The sequence below is a fragment of the Pangasianodon hypophthalmus genome, chromosome 10 (assembly GCF_027358585.1).
Source record: "Pangasianodon hypophthalmus isolate fPanHyp1 chromosome 10, fPanHyp1.pri, whole genome shotgun sequence".
Taxonomy (NCBI): domain Eukaryota; kingdom Metazoa; phylum Chordata; class Actinopteri; order Siluriformes; family Pangasiidae; genus Pangasianodon; species Pangasianodon hypophthalmus.
Genome location: NC_069719.1, coordinates 28,515,464 through 28,540,463, shown reverse-complemented (window position 1 = coordinate 28,540,463; position 25,000 = coordinate 28,515,464). Strand labels below are relative to the sequence as shown.

At 38.5% G+C, this 25,000-nt stretch overlaps 3 protein-coding genes across 3 annotated transcripts in view; 1 reads left to right on the top strand and 2 right to left on the bottom strand.

Annotated features, from left to right (window-relative positions):
- The window catches only part of jkamp (jnk1/mapk8 associated membrane protein), a 9,264-nt gene extending 4,715 nt beyond the window's left edge, over nt 1-4,549 (bottom strand). Inside the window, exons 1-5 of the mRNA XM_034308145.2 lie at nt 4,270-4,549; nt 3,617-3,696; nt 2,426-2,580; nt 1,299-1,505; nt 239-420 (exon numbers count right to left, since the gene is read on the bottom strand). Coding sequence (XP_034164036.1) covers nt 239-420; nt 1,299-1,505; nt 2,426-2,580; nt 3,617-3,696; nt 4,270-4,273 — 628 coding nt within the window. The 5' untranslated portion in view covers nt 4,274-4,549. The remainder of the gene's footprint in view (nt 1-238; nt 421-1,298; nt 1,506-2,425; nt 2,581-3,616; nt 3,697-4,269) is intronic.
- A 2,056-nt stretch (nt 4,550-6,605) lies between these two features.
- On the top strand, nt 6,606-10,655 carry LOC113533755 (G-protein coupled receptor 135). Its single transcript, XM_026926057.3, has one exon. It carries the CDS (start codon nt 6,916-6,918, stop codon nt 8,254-8,256), a length of 1,341 nt encoding a protein of 446 aa, XP_026781858.2. The 5' UTR covers nt 6,606-6,915; the 3' UTR covers nt 8,257-10,655.
- Nucleotides 10,656-10,675: 20 nt separating this feature from the next.
- daam1a (dishevelled associated activator of morphogenesis 1a) overlaps nt 10,676-25,000 on the bottom strand; it is a 29,935-nt gene continuing 15,610 nt past the window's right edge. The window contains exons 11-25 of the mRNA XM_026926569.3: nt 24,820-24,958; nt 23,824-23,882; nt 22,549-22,736; nt 22,123-22,398; nt 21,589-21,696; nt 19,612-19,706; nt 19,239-19,323; nt 18,259-18,365; nt 17,710-17,798; nt 16,860-17,028; nt 16,652-16,759; nt 16,485-16,545; nt 15,986-16,117; nt 13,974-14,144; nt 10,676-13,705 (exon numbers count right to left, since the gene is read on the bottom strand). Coding sequence (XP_026782370.3) covers nt 13,496-13,705; nt 13,974-14,144; nt 15,986-16,117; nt 16,485-16,545; nt 16,652-16,759; nt 16,860-17,028; nt 17,710-17,798; nt 18,259-18,365; nt 19,239-19,323; nt 19,612-19,706; nt 21,589-21,696; nt 22,123-22,398; nt 22,549-22,736; nt 23,824-23,882; nt 24,820-24,958 — 1,997 coding nt within the window. The 3' untranslated portion in view covers nt 10,676-13,495. The remainder of the gene's footprint in view (nt 13,706-13,973; nt 14,145-15,985; nt 16,118-16,484; nt 16,546-16,651; nt 16,760-16,859; nt 17,029-17,709; nt 17,799-18,258; nt 18,366-19,238; nt 19,324-19,611; nt 19,707-21,588; nt 21,697-22,122; nt 22,399-22,548; nt 22,737-23,823; nt 23,883-24,819; nt 24,959-25,000) is intronic.

The following is a 25,000-nucleotide window of genomic DNA, read 5'->3' as shown; positions in this document are numbered from 1 at the left end:
GGTGTTCATGTTGTTGGTGTTGGTGGTGTTCATGTTGTTGGTGATGATGGTGTTGGTGATGATGGTGTTGGTGATGATGGTGTTGGTGATGATGGTGTTGGTGATGATGGTGTTGGTGTTCATGTTGTTGGTGATGATGGTGTTCATGTTGTTGGTGATGATGGTGTTGGTGGTGTTCATGTTGTTGGTGATGATGGTGTTGGTGATGATGGTGTTGGTGTTGGTGTTAAACACTCACACAGGAGTCCTCCTCCGACCGCCTGCAGCACGGTGAGAATGGGGAAGAAGTACAGCGCAGCGTAGATGCTTTTGAAGCGATCCGTCTTCCCCAAACCGCACGCAATCTTCTTCACCAGCAGCGGCCGCAGCAGCATCATGAACACCAGGCAGAAGGCGTAGTAGATCAGCACGATGGTGTAGCTGCAACACACACACACAAAATTTAATTTATATACTATTACCACCCTCACGTTGATTATTTTCCTATAACAGCACGTCCCCAAGTGTTTTGTTCCTCTTACACAACAGCCATTTACCGATGCAATTAACTAATACAATTTTTGTTAGTTAAAGTACATGTAATAACTTTTTATCCATTTATAACTTTTATCCATCTACATCCAAGTTTTAATCTGTTTATGTGGAGCGTCGCTGTACACGTCCCTGTGAATGAGCTGTTACTATAGAAACGATAACGTATTGGAACGAGGACATTAATATAAACCTGCGCTACTGTCAGAGCTGCTGTTATAGAGAATTAATCAACACCTGACGACCAATCAGAGTGCAGAATTCAACGCACACACGCACTCTCTCGCACGCTCGCTCTCTCGCACGCTCTCTCTCTCGCACGCTCTCTCTCTCGCTCTCTCGCACGCTCTCTCTCTCGCTCTCTCGCACGCTCTCTCTCTCGCTCTCTCGCACGCTCTCTCTCTCGCGCGCGCTCTCTCGCACGCTCTCTCTCGCACGCTCTCTCTCTCTCGCACGCTCTCGCACGCTCTCGCACGCTCTCTCGCACGCTCTCTCGCACGCTCTCTCGCACGCTCTCTCGCACGCTCTCTCTCTCTCTCGCACGCTCTCTCTCTCTCTCGCACGCTCTCTCTCTCTCTCGCACTCTCTCGCACGCTCTCTCGCACGCTCTCTCTCTCTCTAGCACGCTCTCTCTCTCTCGCACGCTCTCTCTCTCTCTCGCACGCTCTCTCTCTCTCTAGCACGCTCTCTCTCTCTCTCGCACGCTCTCTCTCTCTCGCACGCTCTCTCTCTCTCTCGCACGCTCTCTCTCTCTCTCTCGCACTCACAGGGGGAAGACGGCCTCCTGGGTGCAGTGCAGTGTGGTGATGTAGTCAGGACTCGGGTTGTACAGCATGGTGTACCAGTCGGAGAGCATCTGGACCCTGCAGGAGCGGATGGTCAGCTCGCCCACCGGCTCGTTCAGCAGCAGCGTGATCACCGCCGCCACGCCGCACTCACACAGCGCCGTCACGTGCTGCAGCACCGCGCTCGAACTGCACACAACACCGACAATCAACAACAATAACAACAACAACAACAACATCGTCAGCTTTAATTGCAAAAACAGAACTCACAATTCACGCTTTTATTTCTATTTAATTTCATCATCTTTTCCGTCTCCGTTTTCTCCCCCGTATAAGTCTTACAAAATATTTACTCTATAAATATCAGCAGTAACAGTAACCTATACGGCATAAATACTGTACATTGTGCTGTTACATCTGCTATAATTAATTTAATAAACTACAAAGCAATAAAATGATTAATAAAAAGAATGAATAATACATAAAATATAACACTACAAATGCAGTATGCATTATTATTATTATTATCATCATCTTTTTTTAATCAGTATATTCTCCCATTTGGAGAAATTTAATTTATTTTCACTTATATTTTATTCGGTTCACTTTTTGTAATTAAATGCAATTAAATAAAATAGACATGTTATATATTACGTAAAATGCTTAAAAAAAATAATTTTTATAATGCACCATATTATATAAATATATAAAACTCTACATGAGACTGAATTAGTTTTTTTTTAACGCATATCATGGAATAGATTAAATACATTTTATTCTTCAGTGATTGTTAACGTTACTGAAATATATGAAATGTTAATCCACTACCACAAAAAATTATTATTTAAATTATTTGTGATAATTATTAAAACTTTTTGAAACAAAACATTAAATAATAATCATTATTATTATTCTTTTTAGTTTTGAATATTATGGGTATAAAGTTCTATCCACAGGTTTAAAATGCAGAAATACAGACAGGAAAAACTCGACACAGTTACAGAATAATTACCACGTTTTCACTTCTACAGCATTACGACTCCTGCGTGATTATGACACGATACACACGTGTAAGAAATGCGGCTGCTGCTGCTGCTGAGGGTTTTTACCTTTTCTTGCCCGAGTACCACTCGATGAAGAACCAGTGCAGCACCAGCGGCAGCATGGCCATGAAGCCCAGGTACAGCCAGTCGTAGAGCTCCGGAGAACCCGTACACTTCTGACAGATCTTCTCCAGGTTTGCTCTCTCGCCTCGGGGACACACCTGTTCATGCAGGAGGAACACGACGTTCATCACGTGAACATGTGCATCATTAAACAGCTGTTTAGTAGCGTACGCAGACTTTAATGCCCTCAGATGATGTCGCCTTGAGAGCTGCGATTGGATTCGATCCTAGAGGACGAGACGCCGTGTGCGCTTGGAGGTACGGCGTACGTGACTGAGGCGAGGTCGAGCGTCGGCGCGAGGGCGGAACGATGCTGACGGAGACCGTATTTTAAACTCTTACTGATGGAGACGGTGGATAATCTTCTCCATCAGTCCGAAGTAGCGACATTCTGGTGTTGGTAAAACCGCAAAGTCGCACAAACTCCGCCTTCTTCCACGTGAATAACCTCTAACCGTTTGTTCTCAGGTGGAAAAAGGAATTTTACGGAGCTCTGCGAGTAAAAAAAACAATAATTAAGAATTCGTTCCCACGACGTATTAATACGCAAGCATGTTTTATTCATCCGTTCCCTCGTTTTAAGCAAATCATGGCCACGTTTTACCAATTTGTGCAATTATAAATCCATCGTCCTTTTAAAACGACGGAATGAATTAATACAACGTGCTCGTGTATTAATAACTCGAGGGAGGGACGACTTTTTTTTTTACTCGCATGTCATAGTGTGTGTGAAGACGCACGACCAAAAACAACCCGATAAATCACATTTACTGCTAACGAGCTGCTACTGTAGAGCAAGACACGCCCCCGGGGGCGGGACATATACGTTCTACAGAGCATTTAATTGGACGAACACAAAACTAGTGCAAGATGAGTCATCAAAAAAAAAAAAAGATGCCCAGAAGTGACAAACTCTACACTTCAAACAAGAATCTCTCCAGAAGTATTTTTTGAATTTCTCTCCTCGATATTCTCTCATATAACAGTTTCATGTCACATGAACAGAGAGAGAAGCTCAGTAATCTAACAGAGTCACCTGTGGAGCTCTGCACCTGTCAGGTGTGCCATGGTAGTCAATAATAATAATAATAATAATAATAATAATAATAATGAAGAGATTAATGACTCACTTACCCCACATTCTCCTTCAATTGTCCCATTTATGAGGGTTTTTCCACAGTAAAGGCCCGGGCAGGTGGAGCTCATCGCCACAGCTGCATTAAAACACAATCATTTATAATCATTCACATCTATCAGGGAGGCTAGTCAGCTAGCATGATGGCTAACTAGCTAGCTAACCTGACGCACAACAGGGTTTTTAAGAACTTCTGTTTATTTTATATTAAAAAGAAATCCCTAAATCGACACCTATTTCCGCCCAGTTGTAGCCATAAATGCTAACGTCAGGTAGCTGAAATGGTAAACTGTGTAATTAAATTATACAGGTGCTTAGCTTAGACAGATATCTCAAGCAAGTTAGCTAATTTTTATTTTCCATCCGTATCCGTCAGGAAAATCCCGCCCTTACGCTGTGATTGGCTACTGATAGTGTTACGAACCGTTACACTATCAAACTGTCCAATCAAAGAACCGCTCGTGCTTCCTTTCCTGCTGCGAACAACCAATCCCAGAGCAGAAGGAGGATTTTTCGAAATACGGATGTGGAAAAATATTAACTAGGTAGCCAGCTAGCTATCCTAAACCTTTTTTTTTCGGAAATACACTTCATATCGTAGCTAGTTTCGTGGTAATTCGAGAGAAAGGTTGCTATTTTGGTTTATACATACCCATTACATTAATGTAGATCCACCGGCTGCTACAGAGAAGAAAGGTGAAACGCTAGCTTTGCTAACTACATTTGCCAACAAGTAGCTTAGCAACGCCGCGAGCTCAAACTTACAGGATTCAGTAAAGTCTCTGTGTCGTTCACAAAAGAGTCGGCTCTTTGAACCGATCGACTCTTTTGAATCAGCTCATATAGGAGCCGTTTCTGAGCTTTTTCACTTAAATGTAAAGATTTTATTACAATTTCAAGTAGTTACGCAAATGAAGAATAATCACAGAGGTCAAGTAGTGCAAACTTTTCCGTGGAATATGAAACGAACCGTTTAGGAGCCGCCTCTTAACGGTGAGCCGAGTGAAATGATCCGAGTAACTGGAGCGAACCGGAAATCCCTTCTCCCGGCTTTCGGCAAGATGTTTTCAAAATAAAAGTTGGACTAAAATCTCATGGTATTTAGCAGATATCATTTAGAAATATGTAATAATAATATGTAATAATGTAATAACACCTACGTGGGGATATGAACAATTTAAATATAAAATTATAATTTATGCACTCAAAATTAGACCAAAGTAATTTTGCACAGATTTTCTTTTTATGAAGTAATACTACTACTACTACTACTACTACTACTACTAATAATAATAATAATAATAATAATAATAATAATAATAGCAAACTCAACCGGAAGTGACTCTTATTCTGCTCCCAACCGCTTTGATATGTATGGTCTCTGGTTGCCTAGTAACAGCACATGCGTGATCGCGCGGGATTGGCACAAAAACGTTTCTGATGCTCATTTATTTATTTGTTTGTTTACTTTAAATGGATCTTACTTTCGTTTAGTTTCGCTTTATTTTATTATTTTAGTGAATAAAAAAAAAAAAAAGAACAAAGACAGCAATATTGACAAAAATATCGGAAGTTTCACATATTTGTACAGAAAAAAAACATCCAGCTTTTTAAATTTATAAATAATAAAAATAAAAAGATAAAAGCTCACACTACTGCAGTAAATAATAAATCAGAAAAGTACTGTATCATTTCAGTAGAGTAGTACGCTGCCTTGGCCGTAGCCAATAAAAACGCAGCTCTGTTGTCATGGTAACACCTCCCTACGTCACAGCTTTTAAGACCTGGAGATGAAGGTTGCCATGTTGTTCCGGTTGATTCCCCTTTTAATTATTCTTGTGCTGCACAACAACGTCTGTGATGTGGGTGAAAATAATTAGGATATTATTTATTTATTCGTTTCTTTGTTCTTCTATCTTTATCACATTATACATTACATTGGGTTGCTTTGTTATTTTTGCTCAAAACTGAAATCATGATTATTTAGAATTAGTTTTTATTTACGTATTATTTAATTTATTATTATTGTATTATTATGTATTATTCATTTTATTTATTATTTTATTTATATTAATTTCTTTTTTCACATTTATATTAATTCATGAATCACTTTTAACTTATAATTTATACTTTATATACTTTTAATTCACCCTTTAAAACTTGGCCTGCTTTGTTATAATATTTCTTCGGCTCAAAATTGAACTCACATGATTATTTATCATAAGTAATTATTTTATTTATGTATTATTATTATTATTATTATTATTATTATTATTATTATTATTATTATTATTTATTTTATCTCAACATACCATTTTTACTTCACTAATTATATTTTCAACATTATGCATTAAATAACCACATTATAAAATACTTTTCTTTAAATACAGAAATCTTTTTGTCTGTTCATTAAATGCGACATTAAATGTTTTTTTATATTTTTATATGCTAAATTTAAACACAATTAAAATCTAAATAAATATCCAATGTTACTCAAATTTATCTAAACTCACATTAATAAGAGTCATTTATGTTTAATTAAGAAATCCCACAATATTAAAATTACTATTAAAATATGATTTATTCTGCAGCCTCATTCTCATTCTAGTGTTTGTGTGTGTGTGTGTGTGTGTGTGTGTAAATCAGGCTTATTCATATTTATTTGGTCCTTCAAGTAATTAAATATACAGTTTATTTCCATACAGAGTTAATAAAATAATTATATAGTAGTTCATGTAATGAAATATATAAAAATTCAAATATAATTTTCATATATTTGTAGTTAATGCATTAATGTTAGTAGACTGTGTCATTAAAGTGTTTTTTCATAAATACCTTGTTAATCCTTTAATATTAAATTTAGCATTTAACTATAAAAAAAAAAAGCTTAAATATGCATCACTGAGATTTCCACCTGAATAAAAAGTGCTATTTAACTTTGCACTGTTATTGTAATAGTTTGGCTGTGAAATAGTTCACCAATCTGGCAACCCTGAGGAGAGTCGGAGGAGGGGAGCTGCACAATGTCCATCTGAACATGCACAAATAAGACCGTGCTTCAGCTGCTGCTTGATCAGAGCAAAGAAGAGAAGAAAATGCGGCTGCAGAAGGAGACGTTCTGCTCGAGAAGACCTCGTCCATCATCAGGGGTTCCTCAGGGGTGGATGTGCAGCCCGGAGACGGTTTTAATTTATTATTGCTTTAATCCAGGGTCTCCTTTCTCAGGCTGAGACTCAGCACATTATTGTGAAAGGGATGAGTCCTCTCCGGCCGTGTGGCTGCTCCTCGAACGTGTCCAATGGATGTGAGCGGCAGCAACGTGACCACGGCGGTGGACAACATGTCGACTTCACCGCTGATCTGGGAAACAGGGACGGCGAGTTCTCTGGCTCCTCAGATCACAGCTGTAAACAGCACATCTGGAGCGACGCCGCTGGAGGTCTCGGAGGGAAGCTCAGTGCTGCGGGGAATAGCCGTGGCCGCTCAGGCTCTCCTCCTCCTGGCCATCTTTCTGCTCTCCAGCTTGGGAAACTCAGCCGTGGTGATCGTGATCATCAAACACCGGCAGCTCAGGACGGTCACCAACGCGTTCATCATGTCCCTCTCGCTGTCCGACTTCCTCACGGCCGTGCTCTGCCTGCCTTTCTCCTTCATCATGCTGTTCAGTAAGGACGGCGCGTGGATGTTCGGCGAGCGCTTCTGCATCGCCAACGGGTTCTTCAACACCTGCTTCGGGATCATCTCCACCCTCACCATGACGCTCATCTCCTTCGATCGGTATTACGCTATCGTCAGGCAGCCGCAGGAGAAGATCGGGAGGAAGAAGGCCATCCAGCTGCTGGTGGCCGTCTGGCTGTCAGCAGTGATCTTCTCTTTCCCGTGGTATCTCCTCGTACGGACGTCGGAACACCTCGTCATTCACAAGCGTGGATTTTACCACTGCATGTACGTTTTCCACTCGGGGACGTCCCGCATGGGCACGGTCTACAGCGTGTCCCTGATCGTCGTGTGCTACCTCCTTCCGTTTGCGCTTATGTGCTTCTGCCACTACAACATCTGCAAAACGGTGCGTCTCTCCGAGATCCGGGTTCGACCCGTCACCACGTACGCGCACCTGCTCCGCTTCTATAGCGAGATGCGAACGGCTACGACCGTGCTCATCATGATCGTCTTCATCATCTTCTGCTGGGGTCCGTACTGCCTCATGGGGATCGTCACGGCGATCGGAAACTACGCCTTCAATCCGGCTATGGACGCCGTGGCCGTGTGCATGGCGTGGGCCAACGGCGCCATCAACCCGCTCATTTACGCCATGAGGAACCCCAACATCTCCATGCTGCTGGGTCGCAGCCGTGAGGAAGGATACAGGACTAGAAACGTGGCTGCTTATCTGTCTGCACAGACTCGAACACGCAGACGAACAGCGTCACGCTCGCACGCAATACGAGAGCGCTACATAACAGGAACACGTGCTGCTGGAAACAGTCGAGTGTCGTCTTCAAGCCCGGCCAACGGTGGAGAAGTGGCCATGTGGGCGTGCAAGAACCCAGCCGTGTTTTTCTGCACAGACGCACATCTCGACACGGCCACCGAGCTCGGACACGAACCCAAACACGACACGGCCAATACCAGTCTCTGATTTTACACCTTTCCCAAAGGCTCGTGGAATTAGGTTTATAAACACGCATAAGTAGCTGGACTGGCGTTATAAATGTCACTTGCATCAATGTTTACGTAATTTTTTAAGTGCCAAACTAGACACCAGGGTGCGTGCAATCGCATCACAACACTGTGGACAAATCGAGACGTAACTTTTTGGCCTACAGCGCTTTAATATGGGGGAGACGTGGGATGGTCGTAACACTTTTTTTTAACATTCGTCTTCATTTAAAGCTGCAGTTCGCCTCCGTAAACAAACAGTAAGGAAACTAAATTACGTTCTCAAAGTTGGATCTGACATGAAAAATCACCAAAATTAAACGCAATGAAATTATGTGATGCAAAAAAAAAATCTACTGAATGTGACAAAATCCACTAAAATAAAAATATTTTACTTGTTAAATTCCTCTAACCAAAAGCTGGTGTGACAGATTTAATTCAAATACTTTACTCAAAATCCACCACTTTTTTTTACACATCTGTTATACAAATCAGGCGTATCCGTGTCTCTGTGCTGAATAAAAATGAAGTTATTCAGCTTTGAAGTTGTAGAGAGAAATGAATTATTCATTAAAATTGAATCCAATCATATTAAGCAAACAGGGATTTGTATTAGCTGTGCACGGTGGCCAACAAAAGCCTTCTACATTCCACACTGCAGATTATTTCATAGAAAGTGAAAATATCCTGAATATAGCAAAATATATTTAATAATCCGAATATTATATCTAATTATGAGATTACTGTAAAACAATTGAAATTGCTTGAAACTGTCTTATTCTATTGGTAGATAAATTCACGTCGTTTTAGAAAGAAATGCTTTAAATAGGTCAAATTATCTGCAAACACAATAAGACAAATAGAATAAGCTTGAAATATGTCTAGAAATGGGCTCCATAATCCTATTTTTGTTTTACTGTAAAGATTTAAACGATTGCTCAGTTTGTGGGTAATGAGACAGAAATTTTCCTGTAAGACTGAGAGTTGAGTGTCGCCATATCTGGTCATGTGATTTATAGCTTACACCTTAGGAATTTAAACTGTTACAGTGTTACGCCATTACAGTGTTACACTAACACAGTCTTACAGCGTTTCAGTGTTACACTATTACTGTGTCACAGAGTTACATCATTACAGTGATACACTATCACAATGTTACACTATTACAGTGTTAGAGGGTTATAGTGTTACACCCTTACAGTGTTACGCCATTACAGTGTTTCACTATTACAGTCTTACAGCGTTTCAGTGTTACACTATTACCGTGTGACAGAGTTACATCATTACAGTGTTACACTATTACAGTGTTAGAGGGTTACAGTGTTACACTATCATAGTGTTACAGGGTTACACAGTTACATCATTACAGTGTTACACTATCACAATGTTTCACTATCACAGTCTTTCAGTGTTTCACAGCGTTTCAGTGTTACACTATTACTGTGTCACAGAGTTACAGCATTACAGTGTTACACTATTACAGTGTTAGAGGGTTACAGTGTTACACCATTACAGTGTTACACTATCACAGTGTTAGAGGGTTACACTGTTACATCATTACAGTGTTACACTATCACAATGTTTCACTATCACAGTCTTACAGCGTTTCAGTGTTACACTATTACCGTGTCACAGAGTTACAGCATTACAGTGTTACACTATTACAGTGTTTAACAATGTTGCACTGATTCAGTGTTACCCTAGCACAGTGTTATGTTGTTATGGCCTTACAGTGTTACACCATTACAGTGTTATACTATCACAATGTTACGCCACAGTGTTAGAGGGTTACAGTGTTACGGCATTAACTGATTACTGTTTAACAGTGTCGCACTGTGTATTACAGGGTTACGGTGTTATGGCATTTCAGTGTTACAGCATTACAGTGTTACACTTTTACAATGTTAAACTATTACAATGTTATAGTGTTACAGCATTACAGTGTTACAGCACTGCAGTGTTACACTATTACAATGTTACGGCATTAAGGCGTCATGATGTTATGATTCTCCCCGTCTCCCTTCCTCATATGAAAAAGCGAAGATTTCCTCATTGCACTAAGAAATGAAAATATAAACAAGAGCCAAATTATTTGCTTATTCATATTTAACTGCATTTCTTTGATCTTTTTTATTTGCAACACACACACAAACACACACAAACACACACTTTACATCATATAGAAATCATTTTTCAGAGGTTTTGTGCACACGAGCATGCACGCTGATCTAAAACAGATGGACACTGCTATAAAAAAACATCATAAGGAAACTGTTTACACAATAAAGATGGCTTTTGCTCCAACAAAGTACAAACTGTCTTTATTAATCATCCATATTAATATTTAACTTGTCGAAAACTTCAAAGGAAAGGGATTTTGGCTAAAAAAAAAGAAAATAATTAAATCAGCCAAAACATGCTTGGTGTCTAAAATTCACTTCCTCAGCTTTCTACTGGAGCTATGAGCTATAAAAGAAAGTTTTTAGGTTCATACTTAGAACTTTTAGTGGTTCTTCAGTTGTTCCTCTGGGGGGAAAAAGTGTTTTCCCAGTCAAACGATCTTAAAGAACCCTTAAAGAACCCGTTTTCCTCTGAGCGTGCACCAAGTACCAAGAAGCTAAATATTTTGGAGTTAGCTAGTTAATGCAAATGGGTTTCTTTGGTGTTAATTGGAAAATTAAGGGTTCTACCTAGAACCCTTTCTTATAGGAATAAACTTTGTTGTAGGCTTCTACATAGAACCTTTACGGGAGGAAAATAAGGACTGATAAATTGGAATTTGTGTTATTAATGTGTGTGGTGTTAGTGTAACTGCACAATGATCATATCTGGGAAGATTTTAGTTTACAGGGTTTAGCTGGCAGTAATGTTAGTGGGTCCAGATAATGCTTTCATTCAAAAATAAATAAATAAATAAATAATTTAATAAATTAAGTTAAAAAGAGTAAGGATAAGAAACACTAAACCCAAATTTAATAAACCCAATTTAAAATAAATAAATAAATTAAATTAAATTAAATGGTTATGTGCTTTTAAATCCAGAATTAAAAACTTGGATTACTTTTAATTCTTGGAAGTTTGTTTTATGTTTTATAATCATAATATCTTCAGTAATTTCCAAAGAGTTCTGCTGAACAGCGGCTCTTTGGCATCCCTGGGATTTGAGGTTAATACACAAATCAGATGAGCTCATGGATTAGTTTTATTTATTTAATTTTTTCTGTAATGCATTTCATATTGAAAACTGTTTTTAAATAAAGAGGACACTGAGAAAACCCGCATGCAGATGAAAAAATATTACCAAAAAAAAAAAAAGCATTCAACATCATCAACAACACAATCCTAAATCATAAAATCATGAACACAAACTCAGAGCGGCATCTTATTAATAAGAGATTATTTACATTTGTACAGATATGAATACAGAGAGAGAGATTACAGTGATATACACACAATATACAGCCACGTGGTTTCGCTTTAAATGCAAACTTTAACCACAGAAACACAGCATTTATTATTGTTTTCTCCCTTTACATTTTATACTTTTTCCTCCTTATAAACTCAAATCATTTTACAGATTTATTGTATAGAACGGTTACAACATGTTGCCTCTAATTTTAGTAAAAAATTTATAAAAAATTTATATTATTGTTTTGTTTTTTTGACAAAACTTTTTCTTTACTGCTTTGTTAAAATAAAATCAAATGTAACATCAAAAAATTAGCCGGTTCTGTTAAACTGTTTACATGACTTCAGATTTTCTCTGAATTAATTTGTATTTATAAAGCTCTGTTTGCGTGTGTGTGTGTGTGTGTGTGTGTGAGACAGTTCTGTGAACAATCACACTGATAATCTAATACAAATCTAATACTTTTACACATTGTGTATTGTGTAGAGCTATTACGAAATGAACGAGCTAGACAATAAACTAGTTATTAAGGGGGAATGAATTGTCTTTGTACATTTTGGCTTTTGTTCAAGAAACAATCTGGAGAAAAATGAAACATAAAACAACTTTTACTTGACCTGAAAATGTACTCAGCTGGTGTGCAGTGCTAAACTGGTGGCTATAAGCGTTCGCTTCACGGCTCAGGTGCAAACGAAACAGGTGTGATGAAGCGGAGGTTCTGTTATTCCTCTGATGTTGGTTATTTTGCTATAGCTGCACATCCTGAAGTGTTTTATTCCCCTTATATCACAGCAATTTGCCATAAACAACAGCATGTACCTTTTATCTGTATATAGTTACATTTAATGTTGTGGAGCATCTGAGAAGCAAGTTATAAATAGTTATCAAGAGTTCCACGCTGTCTTTATGAAATAACAACACCTTTTAAATCTGTTATCAGGATTAAATGACGTGGTAAAAGGGAGAAGTTTCACAAAATGTCACGTTTTTGTTGTGGTTCATGAGTAAAACCTTGAGATGTAAATTAAAACACTTCAAAACACCTGTTTCATCTTCATGAAGTGTGTGTGAATGAGCTGACTGAGATGACTCAGGTGTTTCAGAGCAGGAAACACAGCAACACACTCACTAATCTTTAATGAAGCTTCAGCCAGGGCGTGTGTGTGTGTGTGTGTGTGTGTGTTTGGGTCGCCATTTTGTGTCTGTTAAAAATCACTAATAACCTGCACACACACCAACAGTGAGAGACAAAACATTTTGTCACACACTGATAAACCGAGTCAGTCCTTTTTTCCAGGTGAGATTTGAGTTCATGTGCTTTTTTTTCCGGAAGGAAAAAATAATAATTATCCGTGAAGTTCAAGAGGAGAAGGTGCAATACCTGGACTTCACCACCAGATGGCAGCGTTAGCGCGGTTTCCATCCCAAACCCCGGGATTGTACTGGAAGAGTTATTTTTATAAGAAAATGCTAGAACATTTTGTGTTGTTTCTAGCAAAAGGCTTCTTTATCATTCATATGGTGCATTTATACATAGGCAGCATATGGATTACCCACAATGCACTGCACCATACATCAGTTTTAACACTGAAAATCCAGCTGCATAGCTACGTTATCCCGTAACATATCCAGCATCCACGTGTCTCCTGACAGGTTTTTTTTTTTTTAAGGCTAATTTCTTACGAATGGCTTATTAGCCGATTAGCTAGCAAGCCACAATAGTGCAAAGTTATACAGTCTTTTTTTTTCTCTCGACTGCCATGACTTGTTAGAATTCTTCTGTAAAATTTAGCATTAGCACTGAAGTTCCTCAGAGATTGAGTTTGGTGATCGGCCTCTCTCGGCTCGTCTCGAGGTTCTGCGTGTTTGGTCGTTTGCGGTTACGTTTCATTTTACTCAGATCTTTATCGAACACTTCTCCGGAGCGGAGGGCGGAGACGAGGTCATCAAACTCGCCGTCCTCCTCGCAGTTCTCTTTCGCTTTACGGGCTTTTCGCTCCTTCTCCCTCTGCTCCTTCAGCTGAGAGAGAGAGAGAAAGAGAGAGAGAACAAGAGCGAGACAGGATTATAAAGTCACGTTCAGAAATGCTTCACCCCTAGTGTTAGCTAACCGGCTAAGCTAATCTGACAGGATTTCTGAGAAAAGCTCTAAATCAAGCCAAAGTATGTACATAGAAACAGCGTAACTAGCTAATATTCAGAGAAAGGTTTCTAAAGCATGCTCTAAAAGTCGCTAGAAGTCACCAGATGACGTCGTAGACTACTGCTTTGTGGTGATAGTGTTGTACCTGAGCCTCCAGGCGAGCCCTGCGCTCCTCCTCCTCCTTGCGTCTGCGCATGTTCTCGTTGTCCTGCTTTGTTTCAGCGAACGCCTGCAGGAACTGATCGAAAATCCCGAAGAACTCGTCCGGCTGCGTCGAGCTGGGTTCCTCGCCGAACACCTTCACCGCCTTCTGGAACTGAAGGAGAGGAGCGTAGTGAAGATTTAGAGCAAAGCCCAGGTTCAGACACTGCCCCCGTCTTCATACCTCTCATTACTGTTTAAACCTTTACACTGCCCCACTTCTGTTTTCCATAAGTTTTGGCACCCTTGGTTTAGAAGATGAACAAACACATCACGAAATACAAGCTTAGTAGTCATATAGGTTCTGTCTGTTGTCTGGTATTAGCCCCACCCCTTCTGTTCAGCGATGCTTGATTGGACAGTTTAAGGCAAAATATCTTTGCAAGTATCATCAAATTAACATACCTAGTGCAGTTAGCAAGTAAACTGCTAATCTGCTAATAGCTAATACTAAGCCTGGCACGTAACATACATCCAACAACCAATTTTTGTTTCACTCAGAATACATTTTAAATACATTTTAAACAAAAGTAAATTGTATGTATGCTGTAATAAATTATGTAAGCGCTACATTTTGGATGCTACACGTTCTCATCGGAACTAAAAACGCTGGACGTAGATGGATAGAATAAAGACCAACAACACAATCTTACAGATTTTCTTCCTCTGAGTGTAAAATGTCTCTTAATCTCCATTTAAAAAACACATCAGTTCTTTTTCTGTTTTTCTTTTTTCTGACACCCGCTAAAAAAACACCATAAATCCAAAAATCTGCACACAAATCTGTTCCATGTGGCTCCTCAACCCAAGAAGAGTGTGCTTTGAAATGGATCTGTGTGTGTGTGTGTGACCTGGCTAAGTGTGTGTGTGTGTGTGTGTGTGTGTGTGCGTGTGTGTGTGTGGGTATGTTTTCAGCAGTTCTAGGAGGAACCCAATAAAGCCGAGTGTGAGCTCTGAGTTCTGATTTACGTCTGATTTACGTCTTACAGGCTGTATTTCAGATGTTTTAACGTCCACTCGAAAGCAGCGTGGTTGTAGAGGAACGTCTCGAGTTCCACACGCGAGAGCCGTGAGAAAAACACGCATGTCACACACAATTACACGGAACGTCTTCAAATCCTCAGTTTGTGACTAATAAGAGACAGACGGAGGATTCATGCATACACACATCACAGAACACTTTACTGTTACACTGCAATCTACACTCTCTTGGGGAAAAAGGTCAAATCTAGAACCCTTAATGGTTCTCCTTTAACGGCCGTCTCTCTCTGGGGGAAATAGTAAAGGTTCTAAGCAGAATCCTACCGTGTTTAACTATCAGAAAGGGAGTAGAATTCTTTTAGAAAGCTAAGCACTTTTAACCATACAAACTACCTTAGATCTATCTGTCTATCTATCTATCTATCTATCTATCTTAATCAACATGTATTTATTCACCTCTCACGTATTTATCATCCATCCAAAATCAGTTCATCATCCATTTATCACTACATTTGTCCCTCCATGTAACTAAACATTTATCCATCTTTCTATCTATTCATCAATACTGCCATCCATCCATCCATCCTTCCATCCATTCATTGGTCAGTCTAACAATCTAACAATCTTTCTTTCACCCATCCATCCATTCATCCCCATCCATCCATCCATCCATCCTCTTAGTCTAACAGTCTAACAATCTATCATTCATCTCCATCCATCCATCCATCCATCCATCCATCCAGCATCCTGTCAGTCTAACAGTCTAACACTCTATCATCCATCTATCCATCCATCCATCCATCCATCCATCTATCCTGTCAGTCATCTAACCATCTATCTATCACCTTCCATTCTTGCGTCATCCATTTATACATCATTCCACAACTATTAATCCATCTATCATTCACCAACACACTTCTAATGATCCCTTTATCCCTCTCTCCATCGCTCCATCAGCTCGTTAGTGAGTTTTACCGTCTCCTTGGCGTCCTGTAGTGAATCTTCCACCTCAGAGAAGCTGAATCCTGCCACAGTGAAGAACTGACTGACCACAGACACGAACTTATCACCTGAGTCCGGGGGACGACTCTTCTGGTACTCCAGCTCCTGCACACACACACACACACACACACACACACACACACACATATATATATATATATATATATATATATATATATATATATATATATATATATATATATATATATACATATATATATATATAAAACACTATCATAATTATATAATTTTTCATCATTGGTTGTTGTTTTTGTTGAATTAAGTGATTACTTTGCGTGTGTCTGTGATGTATAAATTGCACTATTAAGCGTGTACACTAGTTTTACACATAAAAAATGCAGGGTTTTAGCGCAGCATTACTATTATTAGAATTGTTATTCTAGAATTATTATTTATTTAATTGATTTAACGAAAACATTTATATACACCTGTCCCTCAGTGTGTTACTCACCGCCTCCACACTCTTCAGGCCGCTGCGCAGGCTGTTGATGTCTTTCTCCAGTTCTGTCATGCTAAAGGAGTGAAATATCAAACATCAAAAGTGTGTGTGTGTGTGTGTGCATATGTGTGCACGTGTGTGTGTACATGTGTGTGTGTGTGTGTTGTGGAAGCACCTACTTGACTTTAGCAGCCTCTGGGACATTCTGCAGTTCCTCATGAAACAGCGCCACCTTGGGATATTTCTGCTCCAGGAGCATGATCAGGTAATGCAGCAGAGTGACGTTCCTACAAACATATACACACACACACACACACAGATCAGAGCTGAACAGTGATGATCTGGAAGGAAGGATGTCAGAGCATTTTTGTGTGCTGCGCTCCTCACTTGTCGATGCTGGACTTGGTGTCGGCGATCTTGTTGAGCGAGGACACTCTGAAGCCGTACGCGTTTCCCCTTTGACCTTTGTTCATGTAGTTCCCGAGCGCGAGGACGACCTCCAGGAGCTGGCGCAGGTTTTGGCTCTGCAGCACCTCTGTAGACGCCTGAGCGAGAGCTGAAACACAAAACACACAACTCTCTCACCTGGCAGCTTTAACTTCAGCATTAAGTCAAATTTGAATGTTTTAATAAGTATTACTGCAGCGCTTGCTGGTTTTCTTATTTTAAGAAAGTTCTTATATAATGTAGAATTTAAATATAAATGAAATATAATATTACAACATAATATACAGTATATCAATGTATTAAGATAATGAAGATGACTATTATTAATAGTAGTAATTAAACATAAAATATTACATTAAAATAAGAAATTAAATGTATTAATATGTATTAGTAGTAATATTATTGCTATATATTCTATATATTAATGTATCATTTTATGTGATTATTTTATATGTTTATTAATATTATTAAGAAGAAGAAGAAGAGGAAGAGGAAGAAGAAAAGAATTTAGGGTCTGGGACTATACTGGGATTATTATTATTATTATTATTATTATTATAAATAATAATAAGAAGAAGAAGATAAAGAATCTAGGTTATAGTCTTTACATGGTATTCTGATCATTATTTAACCCTTTATTTCACTTATATATAAAACACTGTGGTTATGGATAACTCGAGTAATTAGTAACTATAAATAATCATAATTATAATAATGAATAATTAAAAGATGTTAGTGAATATCAGTAAGCTGTAATTCTGCTGTTAGCCTCATTTCTGCAGAAACACACCTGCGATTTTTGGCTTGATGTCTGCGACTCTTTCAGCAAACTTCTTTTTAAAGTAGAGCGACTGCAGTCTTTGCTGATAGTGATTTATCCTGTGGGTTAGGACAGAAATGGATTTAATAAATTACCACAAATAACAGATCACTAAAAGGTCAATATCTCACATGAGAAAAAAAAACTTGTTTAAGACAGTCATAAACATCCACTGTGATCGTCATGAGCTTGTAGTAATCTAGCAGACTGTAGTTTTCACACTTGATTTTTAAAAGCAGAACTGTGAGTAAGTAATTAGATATTTTTACTAATAGATTCATACCAGAATTATGCAAGAACGCAGCTACGAATCACAGGTTTATATTAATCTTTCTAATACGTTATCGTTTCTATAGTAACAGCTCATTCACAGGGACGTGTACAGCAAACGCTCCACAGATTAAAACACGTGTAATCTTTGATGTGGTGAAGTTTTCTGTAAGGAGGTGTTTAATGGACATTTATGGAAGGAGTCTCCAGTGTCAGCGCTTTGTAACAGTCAGAGGGTTGTGAGTGTACCTGCTCATGTCGTAGAGGAAGCGGTCGGCTTTGGCCATTCTGTCCAGCTCGTGCTTGTGTTCCTCCAGAAGGTCAATGTCACTCTTTTCTGGGACGAACTTCAGCAACTGAGCAACAGCACACACACGCACACACACACACACACACACGCAAATTAAACTGGATAAAAGCAAATTTGCTAGCACATAGTAGTAAGTATTCATTCACACACCACTTCTCATTCGCATAAAGTCAGTTCAACGTCATTGTGCATCTGGTCCCGCCCACTTCTCTTCACCAGTGGTTGCTCCGCCTCTTGGGCCAACTCCCACAGAAATCTTAATTGATGTAATTATGTTGATAAGTGCCTAAAACTGAGTGTTTTTGTGACATTGTTCTGTGTACTAATATATGATGACCAGTATAAAATTATTTAATTTTTTTCCTGATCATCCATATCATACCGCCATATTGATATATCGTCCCACCCCTAACAGCACGCTGCCTTTTATCACAACTCCAAATGATGCTTAAGAGTTATAAGAGAGAGAGGATTTGTGGGTGTTTTTCTCCTTTATAGAGAAAACTCACTAAATCTGATCAAGATGTGTAGATGTGAGTCTTTAACCTCCTGCTCTTCTATATTTCTTTAATTATTCTTGAATGGAGTTCAGATTAAATCAGCTCTGAGGTAAGAAGCCTAATAAATCCTCACTGCTTTTATATCATTCTCCTGCCTCTCTGTAATGACTGACTGATCACACTCCACATGGTGAACAGTTTCGCCTTTAAACATGTGTTGCTCTTGCCTGATTGTCATTATTCATTATTCACAATCATTCACAGACTTTTAGAATCACAGAAATGGACTTATCCTGAGTCCCGGATACATCGGAGCTGATAAATAACGACATCTTGTGTTTTTTTTTTAAAGTTTGTGCTCGGATATCCGTATAAATGCCACTTCTAGCTGTATAGCAGTATCAGATCATGTCAATCACCTGTTCCAGCATGTCTTTGGGAAGGTCCTCCTGCTCGTCCATCGTCATTATGGCCTTCTTAATCTCATCGTTGGACAACTTTAACCTGCCGAATGATTTTTTTACATTTATAAAAATGTTAATACCAGTGAGCATTAATGGGGCATTTTTAACCTTCTCATTCTGCTCAGGCTACAAGTGACTCATTTTAAATGTTTAATAAATGTAGAATCATTAAATTATTCTTTTTTTCTAAACATTATGAGATTGAATCTTTCTTTTTTCTTCTTTTTTTAACCCATTCTTTACTACATATAAGCACTTATATTCATAAGCGCTTATATAAATACATGTTAAAACATTAAAATATCAATGTAATGAGCTCCAGACTCACCGTGACAGGAGGATGTTGCAGTTTTGTGCTCGGCGACCGTCGATAACCGACAGCTCCTTCACTTTCTTTGAGGCTGCATCATCGTCAGACTCTTTCTGCAGAGAGACGTGGATGCAGTTCATGTAAATTTGTTAGCTTTATAATGAATCAAAGAGTTTGCAAAAAAAAAAAAAAACTACTGAAGCACAATTATTTCATAAGAGTCAGAGTCAGTGTCAATATCAGAGTCAGTGTCGATATCAGAGTCAGTTTCAATATCAGAGTCAGTGTCGATATCAGAGTCAGTGTCGATATCAGAGTCAGTGTCGATATCAGAGTCAGTGTCGATATCAGAGTCAGTTTTCCGTCACTGTTGCATACACACACTTGTGCTTTGGCTTTCTGTAGCCTAGAGGGTTTGTTTTGTCTGTATTTAACACCTCATCTCAAAGCATCTGCCTACACCAGAGGTCTTCAAACTGTCGGAATTACAGGTGGGCGAGAGATGAGATGGAAAATGACAAAAATATAAAGATTTAAATGACATTTAAATGGCCAACCTTCACACATTTATGCAGAGTATGCTGGAACATACTTGAGCACACTCCAAAGAGAGCAGTCTCCTTTTTCTCATAATAAAAACAGCAAATGAGCCAATTAACATTTGTGCAGGTTTTTCAAACTCTCTGATATTAACTGACAGTCTCTGGAAGCCCCGCCCCCTTTTCCCCATCTCGCACTAGTAATGTTTAGCTTGAAAGATTTCTGTAACTGTAAGTGTTTAATAGTGTAAATGTTTGCTCCCCTTAGCTAACATTAGAAGCATCTAGAGTTAATACACCTATATAACAGTTAAAACTTTTCATTTGAAAAACAGTCAAAAACTGTACTTTTGGTTTTCGCCCAAAGTTTTTTGTTGATAATAAAAAGAGAAAAACAGGCTGAAAGAAAAGCTGACAGAAAAAATAAACACATACATTCTCAAAAATGTTTAAGGGAAAAATGTGAATACTAAAGTCTGACCTACACAATGCTGTGCAACTGCAACAAAGTGATTTTAGATTCCTTTTTTAAATTTGGGTCCATAATGTTTAAAATCCATACTGAAATATTAAAATCTCTCACTGTACTTAAACATACAGTATAGCTGTAAGGATATTTCAGATTGCTTAACATTTTGTCATTATCTGCAGGAAAAAAGAATCATAAAGTTCCAAACGACAACAAAACAAATGGAAAATTAATGCTGAGTAAAGTATAATATATTTATGTTAATACTTATAATTAAAACACGAAGTGGTATATTGTCTATCATACTAATACTGTGCCTAAATACTGATCTGAAATTTGGGATAAAATCAATATAAAAAAAGCTCCAAATGACAACAAGGTGAACACAAACAATAACTCAAGCACAATATATTTATCAAATGTATAACTAATATGTTTCAATGTTTAAATAATATTAATATTTCGTATGTTTTCCCCTCCCCGTTAATGGCTGCTCTCCAGTGACTCATATATACCTGAGTGTGTGTGTGTGTGTGTGTGTGTGCGTGCAGGAGCTATGTTTAAATCTTAAACACACCAGCTGTCTTGTATTACCTTGACGATAAAAACTCCTACATTGTGACTAACAAAGACGAAATGACACACACTCTATAAACCTGAGGCCATACACTGTATCACACACACACACACACACACACACACTACGGCAGGATTATTTTTTTAAAAAAGTCACCGCAGAACAAGCATCTGGGTAGCAGACTGGGATAACGTGAGTGTTTCCCCGAGCAGAGTCGAGTTTTATTTTACCGTTTTATTTTTATCACAAACGTCTGCTGTTTGCAGGGAAAATAAATTGGATAATTGCTAACAGAAAAGTTAAAATGGTCAGCACATTCACTCATCATGCTGGCATTTTCAGGCCTGTAAAATAGCTTCAGCTGTTGAAAGATGACGATCAGAGACCGAGCCTCGTCACGTCAGTCGTACCTGCTGTCTCTGGTAGGCTGAAAACGTTTTCTCGATGTCCTCCAGGTCCAGAATTTTAAAAACTCTGATGTCGTCCAGCTCCGTCCACACGGTTCCTTCCAGCTTGTTCTACAGGACACAAACGACACACAACAACACGTCCTGTGAGCGCTGGGATTTAGAACAGAGTCAGAGTCAGTGTCGATGTCAGAGTCAGTGTCGATGTCAGAGTCAGAGTCAGTGTCGACATCAGAGTCAGTGTCGATGTCAGAGTCAGTGTCGATATCAGAGTCAGTGTCGATGTCAGAGTCAGTGTCGATGTCAGAGTCAGTGTCAATGTCAGAGTCAGAGTCAGTGTCGATATCAGAGTCAGTGTCGATGTCAGAGTCAGAGTCAGTGTCGATATCAGAGTCAGTGTCGATGTCAGAGTCAGAGTCAGTGTCGATATCAGAGTCAGTGTCGATGTCAGAGTCAGAGTCAGTGTCGATATCAGAGTCAGTGTCGATGTCAGAGTCAGTGTCATTGTCAGAGTCAGTGCACGTCATCGCGACTCACCTCACTAAGTTTGGCCCAGTTGAAGGACTTAAGTGGATTTGAAGGCTGGGGAATGTTCTTCTTCTTCTGCGCTAAGGCTCCAGGAGAACCGAACAGTCCAGGAGGAGGTGGAGGAGCTCCTGGAGGAGGAGGAGGTGGAGGAGGAGGAGGAATCCCACCTGAAGGAGGAGGAGGCGGAGGAGGAGGCGGAGCGAGACCACCTGCTGAAGGTAAAGGAGCAGACGGAGCACCGGGAGTTTCAGGAACGTGAGAAGGTGCTCCGGGAACAACTGCCCTCTAGAGGAGAGGAACATAACGAGGAAGCTCATTTACTGTGGGTTTTAATAGGTATATATGTACATATATCGAGAGTGTGTGTGTGTGTGTGTGTGTACATGTGTGTGTGTGTGCATGTGTGTGTGTGTGTGTGTGTGTGTGTATGCGTACAGTACTGAGCTCATGAAGCTGAGCCGTGAGTGAAGCCACTTGCTGTTTGGTGAGTTTGTGCTCGTTGTTCTCCTTCTCCAGTTTCTCCTTCATCTTACTGAGCGTCTGCATCATCTCCTCTTTCTCCTGCGCCTTCACTTCACACTCTCGCTCCTTCTTCTCCAGCTTCTGCTGCAGCTCGTTGTGTTCTGCACACAAACAATCCATCATCTACTGACCATCTCTGATGGACTTTTAACAGCGTCCAGAAAAAAAGAAGATTCCTCAAGAGGGAAAGTTTGAACAGTTAGAACTGTCTCTGAAGGAAACTCTCACGTTGCTGGTTCTGTAGAGACGCTTTAAGGGTGGAAGAAGTTTCTCCTCTAATTATGTTACACTTTAGTGACTCAGACATCCACAAACATTTTTTTTCTTATAGATGTATTTAATAATTGCTTCGTGATCCTGTTATTGTACTTTCCTGTTGCTTGCTGCTAAATCCCTGATTGTGGTCTGTGTGTTTATAGAAACATAAGCAGCAAACAGAGAGAAATTAGAGCCTGATTAAATTTTGATTAAAGCTGCGAGGCATCAAATCCAAAAAAGGGCTGCTTTCTCTTGGTAGCTTAGCCAGGAAACCGCTAATCGTGTGGAGGTGCGATAAGGAGAATTAACGCTAAACGCTTTAGCTAGTTAAACATGCTGTGAATTAACTCGTGCAAAAAAAAGTTTAAGTGTGGAATGTAAAAATGTCACTGTTCTTTATACTACCATCATACTGATCATCCACACACACACACACACACACACACACACACACACACACACTGCAGCAGATAAAATCTTAATTTAAGCTTGATTAAAGTTTAAAATAATTTGGGAAATTTTGGAAGATCATTGCTATACGTTAGTGTTTTATTCCTTCCTTATTTTTACTCTCTACTTAAAAAAAAACAAAAAAAAAACAGTAAAACAAAAAAAAATTCAGTGTAATAAAAAAAATCTTTAGCCTAAAATATGTAGAGATATTTGATTGGATGGTAAACAAACAAACAAACAAACAAATAAATAAATACTATTATTAAAAGGGGAAATATGTTTGATTTTTAGATTATATGCTGCGTAAAAACTCTGCTGTTTTTCCCACCGCAGTCGAGAGAAAATACAGATGTGTAAACACGATCCTTTGATGTGTGTAAACAGCTGCTTCAAAAGAGACTGAATCGATGATCAGGATTTAGAAATCAGGGTCAGTGCACAGCGGAGTGAAGGTCACAGCGGACTCATGTACGTTACCTTTCCTCATCTTCTCCGCCTGCTCTTTCCACTGTTTCACCTCATTCTCATTCACCAACCTGTCAGTGTTTACACACACACACACACACACACACACACACACACACAGAGAGAGAAAAGAGAGAGAGATAAAGAATGAAAGAGAGAAATATCTTAACAAGTAAAAAAAAATCTTTACTTTAAGCAAACTGATCTAATATTTTTACCAATAAAAATAATTTAAAAATTGTACAGAAAGTCTAGATTATAGATTATTTAGATGATATTTCTAAACATTTTGTACTTTTTTATTAAATTTATATTGGTAGAAATATATATTCTATCTAGAAAAATTATTTGCCAATGCAATAAAAAACTTTTTTTTAATAAATAGTTTTGGGAAATAATTATGCATTTTCTTGCTTGAAATTTGTAAAATGATTTGCCACAAAAAAAAATTTCAAGACCTTATTCAAAAAGGTCTTTTTCTTTTGGAAAGTAATAATTATTCTTTCTACAAACAAATGCTTGACATTCTCTAAATTATTGGCCAAAAAAACAAAATCTTTCAAGTTGATAGAATTGTTTTAAACTCAAATTTGTCTTTTTCATTTGGTAGATAATTCTGTTTTTCCCTTTTTTTCATTTTTTTTTTTTTTAAATAAATCCATGATTGTAGTAAAACTATCTGACAATAAAATAAAACAATTTCAAACTTGAAATCAGTTTTTTACTGGTTTTAAATTAGTTATTAGAATTATGAAATTTGTATTTATTGTAATTATTGGCTAAAAAAACAAAATCATTTCAAATTTAAACTGAGTAAAAATCCCAATATAATATAATATAATATAATATAATATAATATAATATAATATAATATAATATAATATAATATAATATAATATAATAAATGAAATGAGTTTAATAAGGTTAATTATGTCTTTTTTTTTTGCAGTGTATGAATGAAAGAGTAAGATGACGAGCGTGAACACACTCGAGCGCCGTGTTACTCACATTCTCACCACGTTCTTCACATTGAAGTTCTCCAGGGGCGCGACGTCGGGGTCGTGACCTTTATCAGTCTGTAGGACGATCTGCTGGATGATTCGGTCGAGGAGGAGCCAGTACTGCACTGTGTTCCCACTCCGCTTATCTGCACAGACAGAACGCGTCTCTCTTAATAATTATTATACAT

What these genes read in the sequence shown, in the direction of transcription:
- LOC113533755 (XM_026926057.3), top strand. Translation starts at nt 6,916, where the DNA reads ATGGATGTGAGCGGCAGCAACGTGACCACGGCGGTGGACAACATGTCG.